Raw genomic sequence first — 24603 nt, forward strand, 5'->3', positions numbered from 1 at the left:
CACACACACACACACACACACACACACACACACACACACACACACACCATCATTTTCCAGGAATGAATCAGGCACTGCCTCTGAATCAAATAAATGATATCTCTCCCAGTCTATCCAGGGCCTTCGTCCATGATATATGATCTATATCTTTTAATGGGTAAAGAAGATATTTTTTTCTCCAAAGCAAACTTCTGTGTTTAAGAAAATTTTCATAGTGGTTATCTAAAGTGTGTGTGTGTATGCTGAATGAGTATAGGTGTGTGTAATGTGTATGTAAGCATATATATTTTGCATGAATATAGTGTTTATGTAAGAGTTTGAGTATGTGTATATGTAATTTCTTTTTTTTTTTTTAACTTTAAAAGAAGCTATCTTATTGTCCAAGATTATGGGTTCGGGACTAGCTGGGTTAGAAGTCTGGTTTTTAGCCCATTTTCTAGCTTGGTGCCTTTGAGCCTCCTTTGCAAGTGGGGCAGTAATAATGTTAGTCAAAGGGATGCTGGAGAGTGAATGAGATAATCCAGCCAAGTCCATCCAACCACGCTAATGGTACTAAGAGCAGCCATCGTTACTGAACCTGCTGGGAATAGTGGCTTACTGCTCTCTCTGCTGGCAGGAGCTTCACCCCACTCCTCTATCCCATGGCAATTCCTTGCTATAAAAGGCAGCTGGGACCTCCCCCAGAGTACTCAGACTGAGCTGATTCTCAGGTGGAAGGACCCAGGCAGAGTCTCGTTCCTCCTCAAAGAAGGTCCACATATTTCTATGTACTCAGTTATATGCTTCCTGAAACTACCTGCCCTTCTCTGAGACCCAGGCGCTTGAGCCAGGAAGAAGGACTTGCCCTCAGGGACTAGGTGTGCATCCCTTTTGAGCAGGCTTTTGCTTGCCCTCAAAGGAGAGGCAGGAAGTTTAGCATCATCTGGCCCTATTTTCCCGGGACTCTTTCTGACCAGCCCTTCTCCCGGGACACCACTGCCCCCTTCTGTGGCAGTATCCTTTAGCTCTGAGACCCTGGCTCCCCTGCAGAGCCATCCTGGGAGAAAAGATCAGAAAAGGAGATCCAAATCGAGAGAGGCTGTAGAAACTGGGCTGGAGCTCACACATCTACCCGCCTGCAACTAAGGTCACTACAGACCAAAGGCCACAGCAGGTGCTGTGGCGTTAAGCCACTTGCTCACGATTCCTTTGATGACATCCAAACACATGATCTCTCCAAACACTGACTAATTCAGGTCTTTCTAACAACTAACAATAATAAGTTGAAACCTAATTTTTAGTGCTTTCTACTTACTAATGAGTTTGAATTATTGCATGCTTCAAGTAGTCTCTACATGAACCTTCTGAACAGGAGCCTTATTAACATTCCCATTATACAGCTGAAAAAACCAAGGCCAAGAGACTAACCAACAGAACTTGAGGTCACAGAACTTACATTTTGGACCTGTCATTGAGCTGCGTTTTTCTCAAATCTGTCCAGCTACTTTGAATAGACGGTACGTGTGTGTGTGTGTGTGTGTGTGTGTGTCTATGTGTAGATACAAACCAAAATGCTTATCCAGGAGAATACATAGGGGTTTAAATAATGATTGTGCTGTCTCGGGCAGGGCAGAAGGTCCAACAGTGTTTCTTTCCTCCCTGTCCCAGCTAATTACCTCAATGCTCCACCTGACTCGGTGTGTGTAGACGGGCTTAATGGTTCCTCTATTGAGCACTTCCATTATTTTTCAGGTGCCCAAGGTAATCTTTTCATTGAACACTCACCAATGCTGATGACTAAGGGATTTTCTTCGGCCCATTCCTAATAAGGGGACCTGAGTTAATCATTGTGTAGCTTTGACAGGGAGCCCGGCAGGGGCTTAAACCACTTCTCCCTCTTCATTAGGGGAAAAAGCAACCCAGGTGCAGGCCAGGAGGACCTCAGGGTTTGATACTATTAAATCAATGCACAGACAAAAAAAAAAAAAAAAAGGTGGATTAGGTCTTTTTTTCCCCCTAAACAGAAATCTGGTGGGCAAGACTCAAAGATGGAAGAAAAAAGAAATCTGAACGCAGACGATTGCATTAGTTACTGCCCAGGCTTTCCTTTCTCCCCACAGTCTCCTAAAACAAATCAAGAGAGTGATTTATTCTCTGTGTGAGCGGACTCCACCCCTTCCTGTTGAGCTTCATAAGAACTCTGAGCCGCCCTCTCTGCCTTTGCTTTGAAACTGCTGACCATCCCGCCACCTCAAAGTGCTAGCAATGTTGAGTCCCAGGGCTGGTCCTGGGGAGGTGGGATCTGATGCCTTCTTGCTTTTCTCACTTCTTCAACACAGGCAATCTTAGAGATGTGAATTAAAGGATGTGAATCAAGGAAGTTCAGTAAAATGGTGACTTGATCATATCAATTCCATCCCTCAATTAATTTTCTCTCTTACTAGTTCAGTTTTTTTTATCCATCTTTTTCTTCATATATGGAGTACAGGTTCTTTTTAAAACCTTTATTATATTAATTGATTGATTAATTGATTGATTGATTTTGTGTGTGTGTGTGCATATTGCCTGAATAGTCAGAGAAGTTTCTAAGTCAGTTCTCCCCTTCCATCGTGTGCATGCCAGGGATCAAACCCAGGCCCTTGGGCTTGGCTGCAGTTTCTTTTTTCCCTAAACTGTCTCACTGGCCCTAGGATACAGACTTTAAAGGAACAAGAGCTTCTCCTTCTTATTTCCTCACAACCAGGCATGCTGTGTTGTTCAGAGAAAAAAACTATTGGAAGGAATTTGGTATGATACACTCTACTCAAGATAGAGGTTTCTAGAAGTGAGTGTGTGAGCCTCGGCATTCTGAGAGGACAATTAAGAAAACAGTAAAATGAGGATTTCTAAGTTCTAAAGGAACTGGTATTTGCCACACATGTGAGAAGGAGTTAGGGTTCCTGCTCACCTAAAGTGAGGGGCAGGAGGCTGATGTTTTGGCTGCTATCTGGTGCTGCCAGATGTGCCAGGTAATAAATCTAAGCATCAGTTCCCTCCTGGTAAAGGAAGAGAGCTAATGGCAATACTAATAGCAGAGCCTCTGTGTGTGTGTGTGTGTGTGTGTGTGTGTGTGTGTGTGTGTGTCGGGGTAGACAGAGGACAACTCTGAATATTGATTCTCAGGTACCTTCAAACCTTTTTGTTTGAGACGAGGTCTCTCCCTGGCCTAGAACTTCACCATGTGGGCCAGGTGAGCTTGCAGGCATCTACCTGTCTCAGCCATCTCACTATGCTTGGGCTTACAGGTTCAAGACATCATGCCAGGCTTCCTAGACAGGTTCTGGGGATCTGAACTCACGTCTCCACATTTTATTGACTGAGCCATCTCCCCAGCCTATGAGAGTGCCTGCCAAGCAAGACACTGCTCCAAGCATTTTTTTTTTTTTTTTGTATTCCCTTATTTCAAGTAAATCGTTAACGGAGTTAGTGGAGGTGGAGTTTGTGGCAGCAACCGGCTGTGTGTGCTAGTGGACTGGATCATCGGGCCTTCCATTAGCCCACAGTGAGAATGTTTCAGGTGTGAAAGAGTCCTGATTATCTCTCCATTCCCACTGGCACACCCCAGGTTGAGGGCTAGTCCTCCTCTCTGACTTTCTTCCTCATGTATAACCTCATAGAAGTTATAATACAGATCAGGAGAGTCTAAACAGACCTTTGCATATCATAGACCTGAAGTCCAGTTCACTCTATGTTATATGTTTTCAAAGCTTCTTACCATCAATCCTGCCTCTCCCTCTCCATGATCACTGCTTCTCCACTGAGAATTGGATTCTATTCCTCCATTCCCCATGAGTCCAGGATGGCCTGTGATAGTGTTGAGCAATAGACTCTGACAAAGGTGGCAGAGTGTCCTTTCTGACTGGAGTCTTGACGAAGGCTGGAGGCTCTTGTATTTTCATGCTTGGAAGTTAGCTGCTATTTAGGTGGGATCACCCAAAGGCTACCACACTGGGGGAAAACTCAAATGGTATGGGAAAACCTGGCAGGATGGGACTCCTCCCTAGGGGAAGGGGAAGGAAGCTGGATAAAGAGAGAGACTCTATCAGCAGACATCCAGTAGCATGCCAGCTCAGCCACCTACCAAATGCAGCCAAGTGGACCACCGCAGTGACAGAGCCAAACAGCTTCCCATCCCGGCTTGCCTCAGATTCCAAACTCACAAGACTGCAACCAAAATAGATTGTTTTTATTTTCTTTTGAGATAGGCTCTAACGTAGCCCAGGCTGGATTTAAACTCACTATGTAGCTAAGGATAATCATGAACTGGCAGTCTTACCACCTCTACTTCCTAATTTCTGGGATTACAGGTATGCACCCCCATTTCTGGGTATAATGACTACTTTAGATCAATGGTTCTGGCATGGGATGCTATGCAATGATAGGTAACTAAGCCACTGAGAAAGGTGCCACTTCTTCTCATACTTCCTCAAGGCTATCTACTGCACACATTCCCCAGAAAGACTATGGGGGGCTTGCCAACAGGCTCCGAGAGGCTAAATGAGTCTCAAGAGTTACAATAGTAAGAAGATAGCTGGAACACCTAGTGCACTCATTACTAGTTCCATGGTCTTGGGGAATCATTTGATCTTTCGTAGTTTCTATAATCTCTTCTGCAACTGTAAAACTCGAGGATGAACAGTATCTTCCTTTGAGAGTGCTTGTGAGACTCAGCAGGTTGGCATCACACACAGTGCTAGCAGAGCACCTGGCATGCAGGGAAAACTCAAAATATCTTTCTAAATTATTATTATGTTAACTCACTAATGGTTAGCTGCAAGGGAGTCAGCTAACCATTCCACCGGCTACTATGGTTCATGGGCCAAACTCAGCCCACTGCCTGATTTTCAGTGTTCCATCAGCTGAGATGGCTTTCACATTTTTAAGTTGTTGAAAGAAAATAAAAAGAAAAAAATTATATATTATGATAGATTAAAAACTATGGAATACTACTGAGCAATTAAAAACAAGGAAATCATGAAATTTGCAGGCAAATGGTAGGATCTAGAAAAGATCATACTGAGGAAGGTAAACCAGAAACAGAAAGACAAACATGGTATATACTCACTTATAAGTGGATACTAGACATATAATATAGGATAAACATACTAAAATCTGTACACCTAAAGAAGCTAAGCAAGAAGGAGGACCCTGGCTAAGATGATAAATCCTCACTTAGAAAGACAAACGGGATGGACATTGGAAGAAGGAGAAAACAAGAAACAGGACAGAAGCCTACCATAGAGGGCCTCTGAAAGACTCTACCTAGCAGTGTATCAAAGCAGATGCTGAGACTCATAACCAAACTGGGCCGTGTGCGGGGAATCATATGAAATAAGGGGGAGTTAATAAGACCTGGAAGGCATAGGTACTCCACAAGGAGAGCAACAGAACCAAAATATTTGGGCACAGGGGTCTTTTCTGAGACTGATACTCCAACCAAAGTCCATGCATGGATATAACTTAGAACCCCTGCTCAGATGTAGCCCATTGCAGCTCAGCATCCAAGTGGGTTCCCTAGTAAGGGGAACAGGGACTGTCTCTGACATGAACTCAGGGGCTGGCTCTTTGACCCCCCCCCCCCGAGGGAGGAATAGCCTTGTCAGGCCACAGAGGAGGACATTGCAGCCAATCCTGATGAGACCTGGTAAACTAGAGTCATATGGAAGTCCCTATCAGTGTACTTGGAGAGGGGCATGGGAGGAGATGAGGAAGGGAGGGTGAGACTGGGAGGGAATGAGGGGGCTATAGCTGGGATACAAAATGAATAAAATGTAATTAATGTAAAAAGATAAATATTTAATAAAAAACTATTGAAACTGACACTTCAACATCCAGAATTGAAGTTTTATTTGAACATGTATGTGTCCATTTTTCTACACTTTGATTCTTGTTGTGTTTACGCTCAAAGGACATTACCGATTAGTGTTGCAGAAACCATGTGGCTCCCAAAGTCAGAAACACTTATCATGTTCCGACTTACACAAGGAATTATCTCTCTGTGGATAAAGATAGACTTAAGGGGAAGATAGTTCAGTGTGTGAAAAAAATTAGAAAACACCAATTTCCAATCCTATGCTGACCATTAACTACTTGGCAGGCTTTGGCTAACTGCCTAGCCTGTTAGCTTAATTTCTGTATCTATTATAATGAGGATCAAGTTAATTGTTTTCCTCTTAGATTCCTTACAGATTTTAAAAAGTGTGACTCTCAGAGGGCATATGACTCAGGTTCTAGTAAGAATGTGGGACAGGAAGCATTTCTCACACCTTGAAACGGTTATAAATACTCTCAGGGTAAAAGAAAAAATGTTATTAATAGTTTAGTATTTATACAAGTTCTAGAAATAATTATCTAGGAAAAACTATAGTATTAGGGGAAGAAATACATTAAAAATAAAAAAAAAGAGCATGCACACAGGAACCAGACAATGAAGCATGGTCAGCAGGGAGACTTGGCAAGGCGTAGAGGGATTACAGACAGGCAGCCTATGTTGAGCACTTTCCCATGCCAGGCAGAGTTTTGAGTGTCTCTTAGGAGCCAACACACTGACTATCCCAGGAATCCTCTAGCTGCAAGCTGCTTATCTGACCTCTTTGGGCTACTCTGGGGATTGCTGAAAGGGTATCACAAAGGGGCATGCTGAACTCTTATCACATACTATCTGCTCTCCCATCTCAATGCTATCTAGGTCCCATCCTGCTTAGCTTTAAAGATCAGGAAAGGCCAGATGCTTTCAAGGTGGTATGGGTGTAGAGGCATGCTGACTGATGTGCTACTGTTGCTGGAATTACCAGCTCAAAGAAACAAGCTTCCTGTAAATGGGCAGAAAACCCAACTGCCAGTTTTCCAAGACTTCCTACATTTGACCACATTCTTCCCCCACTTTCAGTTTTCATGCTTTCATTTTAGGGCATGAATGGAATGGAAAAAGATGGCATATATCTAACTATGGCCTCTTTGATATGTCCTTTCCCAGTCAGCAGTGGAGAAGCCATGACACTTTCACTGAGCAGCAGAATAAAGGGTCTGAAGATGGGATTTGAGGAAGTGTGGACTTATGAGCAGGGGCTCTAGAACTGGATATATGTGGTCCAAGCACTCAATCGCCCACAAGAAAGATTATTTAACCCCATTTTCCCCATCTGCAAAAATAGGAATAACAGATTTCCTTACAGAGATACTGAACCATTAGAACAGACCCAGGGCATAGCAAGAACAATGAGTCAGGCATGTCCCCTCACTCCCTCTCTTGGCTGGGGAAGTAGGTTGTTATGCCTAGTTGGGCTTGGATATCATATGCCATTCAGCAGCTACTTGTGATGACTGAAATGTGAACACCAAGGGTAGTTGGTGCATGTTCCACATTTCATCCCTGGTGAGTACATGTGGTTAGTAACCACTGGGGACGGCTCAGATGGACAATTTTTATCAAACATGTTCAAGACAAAAAGTTCCATCTGACAGTAGACCCAAGACATTTTTGGGACTATACTTAAAGATGGCGGAATGTGTTAACTATTTCATGTTAGACTTTGAAGCAGGAAAAGAAAAGGGTTCGGGTGTCATCGATCTCCTTTTGTGGGGAATACAAGAAATAAGAGTCAACAGCTCTAAGTTGTTACAAAGCTTCAAAGAGTAATCACAGTGCTGCTAAAACTAGGAGGCAGATGGAGGGGGAAGGGCAGTGGTAAGGTGAGAAAAAGCTGCAGTAAGGAGGAAGGCCAGTTATTAAGATTGGCCAGTCAGGAAGAGGCACAGGAATGGGCTTTGGTGTTAGGTCGAAGCAGAAGGATCACGAGTCTAAGGCCAGCTGGGCTGCATGGCCAGAGGGGGCCAGTCTAGGTTCCATACAAAATCTTTGTTTTAACACATAAAACAAACAAACAAACAAACAAACAAACAAACAAAATCAAGCCCCCCCCCAAAAAAAAAAAAACCACAGTCACATAAGAGCACTACTTAGCGGCAGGGTAAAATAATGTTTTTAAAAGACCTCCCCCATTACACATGGGGATATAGAGGCCAGAGATACACTCAGTGTCTTCCCCTATTACTCTCCTTCTTGTCTTTTGAGGCAGGCTTTCTTGCTGACCCAGAAACTGCCATTTTGACAGAACTGGCTGGCCTGCAGGCCTGCGGGCTCCACCCATCTCTTCCTCACTCAGTACTGGAGTTACAGATGCCCATTACTTAGCTCAGTTTTTCCAGGGAGCTCAGAATCTCCGTTCAGGTGCAGGCTTAGTCAATAATCACTTTGCTCACTGAGCCATTCCCCCAGCCTCATGAGTGGGTCTGAAGGGAACCATCTGATAAAAATATTAGGGACAAAGTGGCAGACATTATTTCTTTAAAAGAATTTGAGAAATTGAGTGTTTCTATGTGACTTCATTAATTTTTTTTTCTTAAATTCATTTATGCATACATGTATGCACATATGTATGCATGTGGAGGTCAAAGGGCAACTTATAGTTGGCAGTTGTCTTCTTTCCCGTGTGTGTGTGTGTGTGTGTGTGTGTGTGTGTGTGTGTGTTCTAAGGTATGAACTCAGGTTCTCAGGCTTGGCAGTAAGAGCTACATTGCTGGCTTTGCTATTTTATTCTTTGAGATGTGTTTTTTACATTGAATTTGTGATGAATTGTTAAAAAGAGCAAAAACAAGTGTGGAATGGTTAGCACTCCAGTGGAGAAAGGTGTTTTATGAGAAGAGGCGTCTCCTTCCGAAAGGAAACTTTCTTGGTGACTCTCTTCAATGGAGTCATGGTTTGGATGGAGTGTGCCCTCTCCCAAGGCTAAAGCAACACTTGGCCACCCCCCAGCCCTAGTCTGCATGCTCTAAGTGCGTCTTGGGAAGAGGGATGTGTACCAAGTGCCAAGCGAGGGGCTGACTGCTTGGGTGAGACAGAATGTGCGAGTGGGCGGGATGTACTGGGACTGTGTGTGCGGGTGAGCAGTTGAACAAGCCTTAGTGGCTCCTGCCTGGGGCCAAGTGACAATTACAGTGAAAAGCCCTTCCAATGCTTTCTGAGGACTAGAGAAAAACACCATCCTTGAAGTGTATGTGGAATCATAGACAGCAGGATGGATTCCCAGAGCTGCGGCTCCGGAGGGGATGAAATGTCTTTATTGCTTGCCAAAGATCAAGGGCATACTGGGCCAATTATGAAGTGCTCTAGTCCATGCGAATACTGAACTGAATGTGGCATCAGGAGTGTGGAGCTGAGTTCTTCAAGATTAAAAGAGCTTTGCAGACAGAAAGGGCAAAGCCTGCCTAACACCACGAAAACTTAACCGTCCAACTGTATACTTCAAAAGAGTTAAAACAGATCATTTGGTCTTGTGTATCTTACTGCAATTAAAAATAAGGAAAAAAAAAAAACCCTACAGTGCTACATGGATGCACAGCTCCACAAGGCCCCTTTTCTCATTCTCTTTTAGGTGAGGCCGACGTCTGTGGATGCTGTTTTCACAGGTGTAGAATTGTGACACTGGCAATTTCTTATGAGCAGTTCATGGCTCAAAAAAAAATGATCAATGAGTTTTGAAATTAAGAAAAGTGAAATATTACATTGTTTTTCAGAAAGTTTCCTTAAATGGCCTACAATTGGAAAACATGTTTTAAAAAGTTTGGATAATAAAAAGAGAATCCTGGCCACATTTCAGCTTGACACCTCTGAGTACCTATGTATCTTTTGGGAACAGCAGTTAGTTGCTGTTTTGTCATAAGCAACATGGATGTAGTTAATACTGGTATATAGTCATACAGAAAATATGGACAGATTTACCTATGCAGTTTTACCTGGATGCCTAATTTGCACTCTTAATTCTTGAGAGCCTGTTTTCTGATTTGGGGAATGTGGAGTCTGGGCAGCGGGAAGCTGAGGGGCTTCCACTGAACCCACAGCGGGGAAGGAAAAGAGCTGGGGTTAGAACTTCTTTTGTCTGGCAGCAAAGGATCCTTTACGATAACACACTTAAGTGTAGACTGCTTCTCTGAGCACTGGTTTCCTTATCTGTGAGCAATGGTTATCATTCTGGCCACTGTAATGTTTTCTATAAGATAATTTGCTATAGCATGCTGAGAAAGGTTAGTGGATGGCCACGGTAAACAAAAAACACTCTGTTTTACCCATCACAAACAAAACTTCATACATAGCTGTGCATGGATATTCTGAGGCGCCTCCCTGAGGACAACTGCAGAGCTCAGAGGGACAGGGGAAGGTAGGAAAGCCTTCCTGGCTTTCCCCACACAACTGCAGACATGGACATCAAGTTCTGATCTGTGGGACTCTCAGTGGCTGCTGGGCTTCTGTGCATGTTTATAAGCATCAACTGTGATTTAACTACTGTGCTGGAGAGTTATGCCAACTTGTCACAAGCTAAAGTTATCCAAGAGGAGAGAACCTCAATTAAGAAAATGCCTTCTTTAGGTGTATAGATATTAGTATGATTATTCTATATTATGTCTATTATCCACTTAAATATCATACTAAAATCTGTACACCTAAAGAAGCTAAGCAAGGAGGACATTGGGTAAGATACTCAATCTTTATTCAGAAAGGCAAATGGAATAGACATTGGAAGAAGGTAAAAATAAGGAACAAGACAGGATCCTACCACAGAGGGCCTCTGAAAGACTGGACCCAGCAGGGTATTAAAGTGGATGCTGAGACTCATAGCCAATCTTTGGGCAGAGTACAGTGAATCTTATGAAAGAAGGGGGAGATAGAAAGACCTGGAAGGGTCTGGAGCTCCACAAGGATAACAACAGAACCAAAAAATCTGGGCCTAGGGGTCTTTTCTGAGACTGATACTCCAATCAAGGACCATTCGTGGAGATAACCTGGACCCCCTGCACAGAGGTAGCCCGTGGCAGCTCAGTCTTCAAATGGGCTCCCTAACAAGGGGCGCAGTGGCTGTGTCTGACATGAACTCAGTTGCTGGCTCTTTGGTCACCTCCCCCAGAGGGGGGGGCAGCCTGACCAGGCCACAGTGGAAACTTATGAAAGATAGTCCTGATGAGACTTGATAGGCTAGGGTCAGATGGAAGGGGAGGAGGTCCTCCACTATCAGTGGACAGGAGAAGAGGCATGGGAGATGAGAGAGGGCCGGATTGGGAGGGACCTAGGGTAGGGCTACAGCTGGGATACAAAGTGAATAAATTATAATAAATAAAAAATTATATTAAAAAATGAAAAAAAAAGAAAGAAAGAAAATGTCTCACTGAGCTGTGATGGAGCAGACCTTTAATTCCAGCACTTGGCAGAGGCTGGTGGATCTCTGAGTTCAAGGCCAGCCTGGTCTACAAAGTGAGTTCTAGGACAGACAGGGCTACACATAGAAACCCTGTCTTGAAAAACAGAACAGAACAAAACAAAACAAAACAAAGAAAATGCCCCCATAAGATTGAGTTGTAGGCCATTTTCTTAATGATTTATGCAGGAGGGCCCAGTCCAATGTGGGTGTTTCCTGGTTTCTATAAGAAAGCAGGCGGCAGAAAGACACACGTGTGCATACTCACTTCTAAGTGGATATTAGACACATAATATAGAATAAACATGCTAAAATCTGTACACCTAAAGAAGCTAAGCAAGAAGGAGGACCCTGGGTAAGATGCTCAATCCTCATTCAGAAAGGCAAATGGGATAGACCTGGAAAGATGGAGAAAACAGGGAACAGGACAGGAACATACCGCAGAGGGCCTCTGAAAGACTCTATCCAGCAGTATATCAAAGCAGCTGCTGAGACTCATAGCCAAACTTTGGGCAGAGTGCAGGGAATTTTATGAAAGAAGGGGGAGATGAAAGACCTGGAGAGGACAGGAGCTCCACCAGGAGAGCAACAGAACCAAAAAATCTGGGCCCAGGGGTCTTTCCTGAGACTGACCCTCCAACCAAGGACCATGCATGGAGATAACATAGAACCCTTGCACAGATGTAGCCCATGACAACTCAGTGTCCAAGTGGGCTCCCTAGTCTCTGACATTAACTCAGTGGCGGGCTCTTTGATTACCTCCACCTGAGGGGGGAGGGGAGCAGCCTTATCAGGCCACAGAGGAAGACTTTCCTTCAGTGAGGGACTACAACGAGGACATGTAAGCCAAATTAACCTTTCCCTCTCCAGCTTGCCTTTTGGTCTTGGCATTTTATCACAGCATTAGAAACACTAAGTCAACTATTCTGGTGAGAGAGAGTGTAACAATGCTCCCTCCTGCAGCTTCTGCCACCACGTTGCTCAGAGCCTCTGCTGTTCTTTAAGCCAAGGGGCTGTCGCAGTGTTGGGCAGCTGGTCAGGATGTGGGACACCAACCCTACCAAAGCAGGAGCATCATATTGCACCACCCTGTTCAGGAGCGTATTTCCTCGGCGCTGTCCTTAGAGACTACATCTACGGAGAGTATGTTCACACTGCCCAGGCTGTGGGGCACTTCTGAACATATGCCTGATGAAAAATGGATCAAGTAGACCCATTTTTTTCTTCCAGCTTCCCTCACTTCTGTTTTAACCCTTCCTTCTCAGACAGGACTCGGCGAAGACAGAGGGACCCCTTTAGACCCAGCCTCTTTCCATGCTGCTAAGCCAGAAGGGTCTGTCCTAGTTGAGGCTGAGCAAAGTCTCATTGCTGAGCTTGATGGACATCTCACTGACAGATGAGGAAACTAGGCTCCAGGAGGTTACAGAACCTCTTTAGAGGACCCATAGATAGTCACAGCATGAGCTGACCTAATGGCCTTCCTAAAGGACACCTTGTACTGCTCCCCAGTTTTTCTGTTTATATGACACACTTTGCATGTTTGGAGAAGCTCAGAGTTGTGAATTACAAATTTCTAATTATATAGCCTCTCCAAGCAAGCATAAAAGCTACTTTTGTTGACGAGAAGTGGGGACATGGCCTGCCCCTGACAGTCAGTTTTTCTTTTCCCCTTGAACATCCCTCAACAAGAAAAATTTGAATAAAACTCAAACTCCAAGAGGACAAGGGCCATGCCTTGCCCTGTCCAGAGCTTCAGCACAACCATGGTACTGAGTGAGCATGGACTGTTGAGATCACCAAATAGTAACTGTTAGGTCCAATGTGGGTCTCTCAAAATGTAGTGCTTATGACAGTATCCTAAACAAAACAACTCTGATGTGGCAAACAGGAGTGTTATTGAGTAAACAGAAGTATAAATTCATTTTCCTCAGGAGTCTTGTAAAGCAGATTTCTGTTTACCAGGAGCCTACCTTAAGACACCCTTAAAGGCAACCATCTCCTGCAAGGACATCTAGTTTTCAGTTCAGCTCAAAGACCCCACTGTGCTGATTTTCATACAAAATCTGCCTCCCCCCCTTTTTTTGCCCTACCCCTTCCCCGAGAGATATCCTTGGCAGTTTGATTTCCAGTAAACTTTTCCTCCTTCCAATAGGCCATTGTAACTCAGTGGTTTCACTGAGCCCTTGCTTACAGTCATCTTCTGAATGAAGGCATCACTTGCTTCTTACTAGGCCTCCTACACTTGAACTTGAAGGTACAAATGTATGTGTGTTTGTGACAGGCGCCAAGCATCAACTTCAAATGCTGATAATCTTTCTTTTGAGTCATCTCACTAGGACTTGGGGTTTACTGATGAGGCTAGGCTGGCTGGTCAATGAACCACAGAGATGCCTGCTCCTCTAGGGTTGGTAAGCATGTGGCACCACCCCTGGCTTTTTACCTGGGTGCTGGAGATTGAAGTGAGTTTATCAGGCTAGGTCTGTTGCATAATGGAGGTTTTTCCTTGCTTTCCTCATTTTAGGTAAAGAAGCAGGAGGCTCCTGTAACCAGGTCGGTCATACAATGTGCTTTCCTTCTCTGGCCTCATTTCCTGTTTCCTGACAAATGGGGTTCGTAGGAAGTTTCTGTGCTCCCAAAATTCTAGAACCAGTTCTACCTTCCCAATTATGGCTACAGCCTGTGGCCCGGTTTTAGCATTTTTACTTAGCATTCCTCTTCTGATTGATTTAGTTGTAAAATTCTTAAATTACAAAAACCAAACCAAACCAAAACAAAAAAACCCCTAAACAAGCCCAAACCCTATGTATACTGTAAGTAGAAAATCAGTGTCACTCTACATAAGAGAAAGGGTAACTGCTGAGAGGGTTGAGCTAAAACATTAGCCTTAATGTAAAGACAAGTAAGAAAAGAGAGTTCAGAAAGAATGACCCTCTAACATGTGGTTGGGGTACTTACTGCCTAATTTAGCATCGAACATTGACAGCATCTTAGACACAATGTGCGTATACACTATGGTTGACTCATCTCTGCCTTCCTCTAAAAAGACAACAATAACAACGTTCCCCAACAACAACCTACGGACTTCTTCTTCATAAGCTGGTTAAGGTTGATAGTACAGAAAGTCCCACCATGACCAACTTCAGGCTGTTAATATAACAATATTAACGTGGAGCTAGGAAGTGACACAGAGAACTGAATCTTACTAGTGGTAGGAATCAAGCAGTCAACACCAGTCACTGGAAACAGGAAACCAGAAGGTCTCACATGTTCCTTTTATTCATGCGCTCTAGGAAGTAACTTATAGTGTGTGTGTGTGTGTGTGTGACATCAATACATACCTGTATGCTTGTCAAATATCTACATTACTAAAAAATTTATAAAGACAGGTTATATGTAGCGCTCCCTGTCCTGTAACTCTCTGTGGAGATCAGGCTGACCTTGAACTCACAGATACTCCTGTCTTTTCCTCCCAAGTACTGGGATTAAAGACATGTGCCACATGCCTAGCTAAATTTTTTTTTAACAACTCTTGGTTCAGTAATTACTTATAGCAGTCATTTAAAACCTGGTGGCTGATTGACTAACTGATTCTAGTACTAGATACATTAATGCATTTTTTGTCTATCATCTATATCTACTTGCCATCTAGCTATCATCTATCTTTCTGTCTGTATGCATATTATCTATCTACCTACCTACTTACCTACGTATCTATCTGTGCATCATCTCTCTTCTGGAGGACCAAACACATACATGCTAGGCAAGCACTCTAACACTGATCAACCTCTAAGTCCCAATTTTAATTAAGAAAGACGTGTCCTACAGACTATGTGTAAATGAAAGACAAAATGCTAAAAATATACTAATTGTAGTGGAAAATATCGCTGAGGTCAAAATTCTGGACACAGAAATATATTGGAAGGTGAACCCTCACATTTTTGCTTAATCTTGTATGGAGAGAAGTCCAGCCTTAGAGAAGGACTGAATAGTATATTAAGAAAAGCTATTGAAATGTTCAGATTGGGTCATTTCAACTTCCATACTGTCCTGAGAAAAATGATGCTCAGGTTCAGAAGTGCCATTGGTAGGGCACCTGTCACATATCAATACTCTGAAAAGTCCATGGTTCACTCTCTATGCAATTGTCCTTGGAGCTTTCTGATGCTGACGTCAGTAGCTTCACTGCAGATGCCCTAACTGGATCTCAGAAGTACCCAACAACAAACTTCTCTCAGCCTGGGCTTCATTATCACTCTCCACATTTTTGGCAATAAGGTCCCACTGTGTGTGGCTCGAGGTCAGGGTGGACTCTACAACCTTTAATTGTAGCCCGCTGGAAACTAGATATAAATTCATTAGGTATTTCTTTCAGAACAGAATTTCTGTGAGCTACTTGCTTAATACCCAAGAGTCAGAACAAAATACCATGTCTACTTCATGAATGTTTTCAAAGACAGTTATGTGTTTTTACAAGAGAACATTAAAGGAAACAGTTGGCTTCAGATGTTTACCTTTTTCTTCTATATGTTGCTTTGGTCAAGAGGTGTGTTAATTGTCAACTGTACTTTCAAGGCAGCAATCTGAAATGAGGGTATTGTACTAGGTGACAAAATATTATGATGCAGATCGCAAAGTCCGTGCCACATTCTGAAATGCTTGGAGGTGGCCTATGAAAGAGACTAGCAGAAGATAGTGGAGATCAGTTCTTTTGAGCACTGGAACTGTGGGAGGCACAGCTTTGTTTGTTTGTTTGTTTGTTTTTCTGTTTCTCTATGAGTAAAATGAATTCAGAAAATATGTAGGGCTCTTTAAGACACCCTGTAATAGCAGGTCAGAACATCAGTGTCAGAAGACCACTGCTTGCCTCTGCTTCTACCAGAGAGCTGGCCTCTGTACCTGTCCCTTCCTTGCCAGGTCAGATGCTGGTTCTCCTGTAGGTCTAGTGTGAGAGTCACTCTGGGGCTGGGGAGATGGCTCAAGAACTGATGTAAGCATGGTGAGCGGGGTTTGATCCCCAGAACTCCATATACAAAAAGGTGCATGTGCTGGTGCTCACTGGTAACCTGAGTGATAGCGAGGCAGAGACAGTCATGTTCTGGCCGGCCTGCCTAGGTACTCGGGGTTGTCCTGTGGCTTCCTCATGCACATTCACATATGCACACACTCATCTACAGGCACAACTGCATGTGTCTATACAGGATCACGTCCACCCTCAAGTAATTTTCTTCATTGACCTCTAGATGAGGCGGTTGAGTAGCTCTGCTTCATAATTCCACTGCACTTACTATGTCTACCTCTATCTGAATAATCATGATGCTTGTGAGTGCTTGCTGGGAATATGTCTCCAGCATGCAAACACACACTAAGAGGCACCATCTCTCTTGTTACTGAGCCCCTAATACTTAGCATGTAGTACATATTCAAAAATGTGTTGACCAAAGGACTAAACTAAAACCAGATTATATAAAAGCACAAAGGCAGTGGGAAAAGTGAATATTTCAAAATGGGATAATTAAGGCAAATTATTTATAAAATAATTATGCTGGTTAGATTTTATTGTTTTATTATTTTAGTGTGAGCATTATACATAAGCATGTTATATGTGTATGTGTGTGTATGTGTGTGTGTGTGTGTGTGTGTGTGTGTCTGTGTAGGCCAGAGGTAGGCATGCGGTATCCTCCTATATCATTCTCTGTCTTGCTTTTTGAGGCAGGGTCTCTCCATGAACCTAGAGCTCATGTTTCTTGGCTAAGCTTACATCTACCTAGCTTTAGGAGTCCTTCTGTTTCTGCCCCCAAACCATGCTGGGATTGCTGCAAGGACTCTAGGATCTGAACTCATATTTTCAAGGCTGTGTAGCAAATGTTCTTAATCCCTGGGCCATCCTTTTCAGCCCTCCAAATACTCATTTCCCCCACTTGGAAATAAAATAACAGTGGATGGAGCCTAGAAGCATCACCAGGTGATTTCATTGGTGGGTTCTGTACATCTAGGCAAGTCATTCTGGGTATAATAAAATGATAACTTAAAGTAGTCATATGACTTGGACTGAGTGCCATCTATAACATGGGAATAAGAACTGAACGTTGAAAGAGCCTGGCTGTAAGGGCAAACAGAGAAAACGCATTGAAGTCAGCAAGTTGGTCCTGATATGCACGCCTGCTGCTGCAGCATCTGAGGCAGGGCATTCCACTTAGAATGTGTTAGCCAACTGGTCCGACACACAGGAATCCAGGAATCACAGGAATCCAGCCTGATGCTGTGAGCCTTTGAAGGTAAAGTATTCATGTCCCTATCACCAGCCCACAGCATAAAAAGCAACTTCTCCTATCCCAGGTGCTTTCTAGAGCCCAAACAAAATGGAGACACTGTCTGAGAAATCATTAGCAAGCTGTTGGGAAACCTTGCCCTACTCTAGGTCTCCAACTGCTTCCGGAACCAATTTCCTCTGGATGGATGTTAACTCTCTGGTCCATTTCTGATCATTTCCAATGTGACAGATGTGTCTCAAGGTGCTCTGCACAAATGCACTGATGCTGATGAGAACTGGCTCTAGCCTTGGTCACAACTTTTAGAGGGATGAACCATTTCAATTTTATTTCACTCTCAAGTGGAGAAACAGCTATAATCCTGGCAAAGAGGATGAGGAGGAGGAGGAGGAAGAAGAAAGAACAACAACAATAACCACCACCACCACCACCAAACAGCTGATCTAAGCAATTAGAGACCCAGAAGATTAGACACACAGTAGGGATTAGGCTCCTGGCAGTCTTGAAATGGGCTTTATTCTTCCTGCTCTGAGTAGCTTCTGTGGTGTTCTGTAAGTAAAGATGGATGTGCTTGGAGGGAGGACTGTGGTTGGCTGAAATCCAGGTGCCTTGGAGGAGCTGCTGTCCCTGTTCTGCAGGTGTAGGGTAGGAGTTAGACCCTCCCATATCTGTCTTCATCCCACTGTGACAGCTGTGAAACTTAGCAGCAGGAATGCTCAGGTAGGGCTGGGCTGGGGGCTCAACCTCTCTGAGCCTCTGTTCCAACATTTTCTAAAGGGCGTTGGTAGAATGGAATTGCTTTGAGAGTCCCAGAAATGTAGATTCAAAGCACTTAGTTCTGTGCCAGGCATCAAACGAGTACTTAAGGAATAGGAGTTATGCTTGTGTACTTGCTTTAGATGTCTGAATTTATCTGCCACAGCAAAGGCGGTTACAGTGCAGGTATAGGACATTGCTCCAGGCTACCCAGGTCCATGCTAAGGGGCAGAGTCAAGCTTCCTTACCCAGGTCTACGTATTTGGAGTTTTTCTCTCTGAATCCCACACAAGCTTGGGACCCACTTGTCTTACACAGGCTCTTCAGCACAACACATCACATCATAGTTCTTGGACCTTTCCCCTTTCCAAGCCAGTCTCCATCTCCAAAACCTACCTTCTCTACCCCATACCAACTCCTCATTTCATATAACATATGCTGCAGAAACGCCTCTTGCTTCCTTGCTTTGTGGCCACTGATGACTGCTGTCTCTGAAATATTCCCTTCCTTTCCTCTTTGTCTACAGCTGGCTCCTGAATCTCTATTTGTGCTTCTCCCTGGAAGGGATCTTGTATGATTGTCCTGTTTTAAATATCTTACCTACTTCACCCTTTTCTCAACCTTGTGTCCCAGTCAATTCCTTTGATCGATCATTCCTTTCCTTTCCTATTGTCTGGTTCCTTTGAGAAATGTGAACTCCGAAAGGACAGAGAGCATCTTTGGGACACTGCTGTGATGCAGAACCTTGCACAACACCTGACATATAGGTGCTTTGTAGAGCATGCGGAGTGACTGACTGAGCAAATGGCTACATGCCAGGAGCAGCACTCTCGCCAACCCTGGACAGGGCTAGCTAACGCATTTAGATGCTATGTGAGAGGGACCTGGGCACCGGTTTGCCCTGCCTTTTGGCCTCCTAAAAGAACAGCATGAGGCTACCCACAAGGCAGAGACCTTTCCAAACAGCCATCCGCCATAAAAGCACATCTTGCAGGCAAGGAAAATGGGTGGATGATTGCTAACTATATCTTCCAACTGGGCTGATCTTTGAAAAGTTCGAGAGGCGCCTGCCTCCCTCAATCCCAGGCTGCTACTGCTGCTGAGGCCCCCGAGGGAGGCAAGGAGGGTGTGCTTGGGCGCCTCTTGGGCTGGCACGAGGAAGCCACATCTCATCCGCCCTCCTCCCCCAGCTCCTCTCCAAGAGAGGAAGCAATGCAGATGGAGATGAGAAATAAATATTCCTGCATGCTCTGCGCCACTGCAGACGATTTCCAAAATGTCTGGCTTGGACCACAAAATCTAGCCCACCCAGCAAAGGAGGCGCTCAGCAGGAGAAAGAGGGGGGACAGGGTGGCATATTTGTCGATACGCGTCAGCTTTCTGGGGGGCCGAGCACATGGCTCATCTTTGGCAGCCCTGCTGAGGTGGGGATGTGGTAAGTGCACAGTAATGCTCAAAGAATGGAATCAGAAAATAGGAGCAGAGTTAGAGGAAAGCATGCCACACTTCACACAGGCTCCACACCTCTGTCCAGTCCTTGAACACACAGCTGGTGCCTGCACTTGCTCTCCACCTATCTCATTTAACTCCCCTTACCACTGCCCCCACCGTTTCACCTCGAGTCTGTTCCTGGGAAGTTAACACCACTGGGCTGCCAGCATCCTTCAAAGGCCCTCTGCAATTTGGGCAGGCACTCAGAATCCATGTGTGGAGATATTCTTGCCACCTCGAAGTTCACTTCCCCCTCTCTAATACTGGAATCCTGGCAGGCAATGAGAACAGAGGCTGCAAATGAGAAGTGGGTGCTTGTGGCCGTGAGGTGGCCAAGTATGTGGGGGGAGTAGCACGAAGGAGGAAAGTTACAGGCCCAGCAAAGGATCTGGAATGTTCTGCACACCAGTGCCATTGCTGGGCATGCCTCTAGGCTGTAAAATGTCTTAGGAAAGATGAGAGATGGGAAGCAGAGCTGGGAAGTCATCATGGGACACTTGGTTCTGGGTTTCTTACTCTCCCAGGGGATTCCTGGGATCCTGAGTTCTTCATTTGGCTGCTACTGGACCAGTTGCTAACAAATCTTTTGGAAAGTTCCTCTTAGTGGAGGATCTTAGCTGGAACAAAAGTGGAATCAATAAACAGCAAAGGGGTCTTCCTGGGTCATGGGTTCAAGTACACTGTGGTGCAAACACTGGCTCAGAATAAAGTCTCAAAGCATGAAGTGTCTTCTGCGGGCATTAGGAGAAGTTTGCAGAAATATTGAATTTAATTCCACCCCCTTCCTCATCATCTCCACTGTTGCAGTGAGCAGTGAGCCCTTGTCTATTTCTGACTCATGTGCCCTGAATCCTTCTCTGTGAATGTTTCCCACTCATGAGCCCATCTGCCTTCCAGCGTCAGGCATTTGCCAGCGGAATCCCACTCTCTCCAGAGGCTACTCAGCGGTCGGGAACTGGCAGGGGAGTGGGCATCTTGTCTGTCACTCTGCATATTGCTATGTCACCTCAGACATAGGACTCCCTCTTTCTGGGTCTTGGCTTCTCTTGCTGTCAGAGGAGTGGGCTATAGGTAGTTTCCTTGCAGAAATGATACGTTATATAGATAGTTTCCCAGAGTGAAACTGGATGCAATATTTCTTTGCATCGTCCTCTTCCGAGTCCACCTTCTGCTAGGAACTTTGGGTATGAAGGTCATCAGACTCCTGGATTAAATTCATCTTTATATATGGGAGGTCAGAGTTACACATCAAAACAATATTATTTTTTGTTTTTAAATAATAATTATATTGATAGATGGATATTATCTAGCAATGGTTTGAAATGTCATCAGTCAAGATTTACCTTAATTCCTAGGAAGAGGAAACTATGAGCCAAGGAAAGATCCAAATAGGGCATATTTGTTTATTTACTTCTAGGACATGTTTATTTATTTGTAAATAAATAAACATATTTGTTTATTTACTTTTTAGGACATGTCTGGGATTGTATGCATGTGTAAGTATATCTTATCATAATTTTATTCATTACTTGTTATTAGTAATAAATGCTATTTATTGAGTCCTTCTATAAGCTAGAACCATGAGGCTTTCATCTCATACCATGGCACTGTGGGAGATATTATCCACCTCTCATACCCCTACAGATGAGGAAACTTGGGTTCACACAGCTCGTCAGTATTGGTCATGGGATTTGAACTCAGTTCTGCAAGGATTCCAAAGAAGAGGAGACTCTGTACACGTGATGATGTCCTTATGTGATGTTTGTTGCTCACTTGGGAGATTATTACAGACAAAACTCCTAAGTTGACTGCTGTTTCTGTATTTCTGTTAAAACAGCTTAGAACCCATAGCACCTCTACTGTACCCACTTGGCAGGACCTTGGAGGAAAGCAGGATCTTTGCCTCTAACCCCTTAACCACAGAAATCTGCTGGCTCCTGCTTTTTTTTTTTTTTTTTCTACTTTACCTTTGGCCTTGGCTTTACCCAATTTTAGTACTCAGCTGGAACCTCAAGGAGTTTGGAAAGGACATGTGTGCAGCTCAGGAAAATATAAATGCAAATGGCTCCTGAGCCCAGGCAGGCAGAATGAGAGAGGAGTTACACTGGCTGCAAGCATCTCCAGTCTATAGAGAGCCCATACTTCAACCTCCACAGACTGAGGCTGTGTACTACTCAGACCCACTCGGAAACGCAGGCTTTTTTCTCTACGAGGTCTCCTGGACTTGAAATGAATACAACTAACTCAATTAAGTAAAACATAGCTAGTAGAATAAAGGCCATAAAAAAAGGAATTTGTAGTTGCAGGGATATGAAGATCATCATATACAATTCCTGAAAGTATTTATTAGTAAAAACGGTGTCCTCCACCGCATTTGCTGTCACAGCCAAGTGGGTGAGGACAGGCTATTCACCAACCACATTGAACCGCACAGCTCACTTGCCATTAGGGAACACTCTGCCTCTTCTCTGGGTGTCACATTAGTGACTGAATGTAATTAACACACACTGCCACCCCCAAACCAAACCACAACATTGCCTCTCACTCAAGTGGAACCACAACTGAATCAAAACAACAACCAGAAACGGAGGATGCTCTTTGCTTACCGTAAATGACAGGAAAGAAGAAAACAAAGTCCCCTCATCATATCTGGATAACTTTGCCAGTACGCCTTCCAAAATTGTTACAAACTAATAAAACAGCAAAAAAAAGAAAAAGCATTATTTCAAGTTATAATTGTTTATAGGAAAGAACAACCTGTCCCAGCCACCTAGAGGCTAGGGCGCAGCCCCCTGCTCATTTTTGCAATCCATTTTTTATCTCTCACTTTGGAGGAAGGAAAAGGCTGCTGTCGCACGGCAATATTTGACTTATCCGGCTTTCTCCTCATTATTATGTGATTGCAAATACGGAGTGTTACAGAAGTGCAAAGTGACAAAATATTATTGAGTTGCATATAGCATGCGATAATATTAAATGCACTTTTCAAAATCCCAAACTGCGCAAAGCAGTCTTTACATTACATATTAGCACTACATTTAATCCAATCTATTTTTATTTGTATTTTATCAGTAATTTGGGGGAAACAGAAGTTTAGCACTGGCAAATATAAATGTCTTCCCATTCAGCATTACTTAGTTAAAATTCTATAATTCATGAGGGTGACTGAAATAGCTTTATCTGACTTTTCTGTTTTATTATGACTCTCACTGCATGTGAAACTAGAGGGAAAGGGGTTTTCAGGATGGCAGAATTCCTTATTACCGTTTCACTTTATGTATTTTAAACTCTAACTTTGTCAGTGCCGAGAAACAAAACAAACATTTCCCGCATTTGGGGACACATTCTTATTAAGTTAACAGATGCCGCTTCATCAATTGATCTTCACACGACTCACGAACATCAGAAAATCCTCGCAAGCTGGGGCTGGGTGATGTACAATCTTGTTTCTTTGGAGATATTAGTATCCAGCTCAACTTTCTAATGTGTTACATTTTAATGGGAATGCAGACACAACAAAGCAACATTCACAATGCCCCCTTTCACCTGAAGCTGAAGGTTACCTTTGCCACCAAGAGTGTGATCATTTCTTTAACGGTTTCTTCAATTAGTTCATCTATTTTTGAATGGTATTGATGCTAAAGAAGACAGAAAGACACATGTTAGCATGTTGGGGAAGTTGACAGCACTGCCTGCATCCAGGGGTTTTGGACCACAATTTATAAATCAAACCTGGCCTGCAGACCCAGTTTGTTTCCATAGTCCTAGAAGCAGCTGTCTGACTTCTGGTCTTTGATGAGGAGAGACCCGAAGCACTTAAAAACAGCAGGTTCATTGTGTTTTCTCTAATCTTCAGATGGCCTTTGACGTGTGTGGACATCTCCATAGAACGGCACACATGGCTGGCTTCATGGCCTAGCAGTGTGTCGAACTGGATGCTACAAAGCTTGAGTCGACAGTAATCTAGTTGGGGAAGAACGGTACCTCCGGGAAACTACTGGGGATGCAAAATGTGGTCCAATCTCTAGAAAGAGAATTTGACTAAGACACTGATCTTACAGAACCCTGCAGGTGCTTTGGGTGTATGCCTCAAAGAATATCCCTTTAACTACTGTCCTGATCCCTTGTGACAGGTCACACTTCCCCCCTCTGTTCTTTCTGTTCAGCAGGAAGCAGACCCAGGCTAGACCTTCTGCTGAGCCTGTAGCTAAGTTTTTCAATTTTTTTTCCAAACTGTGCTGTCGATTAAATTTAAATAGTAATGTGAAAACAAACCCCCACACAAACAAAAATCTGCTGTAAATGCCAGGGAAAAAGGAAAAGCAATTTCAACACAAATTATTATATGCCAGCTCCTTGACATTTATTAGAACATTTTAGTATCCATTTGAATTATTTTGTATTTCCGTAACACAAAAGCAACAATACAAAACATTGTTATTTGGAAAGAAAAATGCACTTACCCACTCTTTAGCAAACTTTCAGAAGGATGATTAATTAGGAACAAAAAAGAAAAAGGAACAGTGCAAATAAAAATCAGGACAAAAGGACACATGAGAAGATGAAAATTAAATAAAGCATCACAAAGCTATGAAGACATACAGAAATAAGACATAGAAACATGCTGCAATACTCTGGTTGCCGGCAAGCAGCATGACTGAGCAGGAGCAAAGAGATGAGACGCTGGTTTGGACTTGGAAGACCTGGATAATGTCCCAGTGTGAAGGCCCCAGGCCATACGGCCTACGTATTGAGCTCAGTTTCCTTATCTGAAAACCCACAACAGGTAATAGCACTATGACCTGGACCCAGAGGGGGAA

General features: G+C 43.7%; 1 protein-coding gene across 3 annotated transcripts in view; it reads right to left on the minus strand.

The window, feature by feature from the left end:
* Positions 1–24603, minus strand: part of Cadps (calcium dependent secretion activator) — a 444339-nt gene that overhangs the window by 44267 nt on the left and 375469 nt on the right. For all 3 annotated transcript variants that reach the window (XM_055599062.1, XM_055599061.1, XM_055599060.1), the window contains 2 exons: positions 23347–23421; positions 22390–22473 (listed from right to left, as the gene is read on the minus strand). In XM_055599062.1, coding sequence (XP_055455037.1) covers positions 22390–22473; positions 23347–23421 — 159 coding nt within the window. The remainder of the gene's footprint in view (positions 1–22389; positions 22474–23346; positions 23422–24603) is intronic.

The sequence above is a fragment of the Psammomys obesus genome, unplaced genomic scaffold (assembly GCF_907164565.1).
Source record: "Psammomys obesus unplaced genomic scaffold, mPsaObe1.curated_primary_1811, whole genome shotgun sequence".
NCBI classification, from domain to species: domain Eukaryota; kingdom Metazoa; phylum Chordata; class Mammalia; order Rodentia; family Muridae; genus Psammomys; species Psammomys obesus.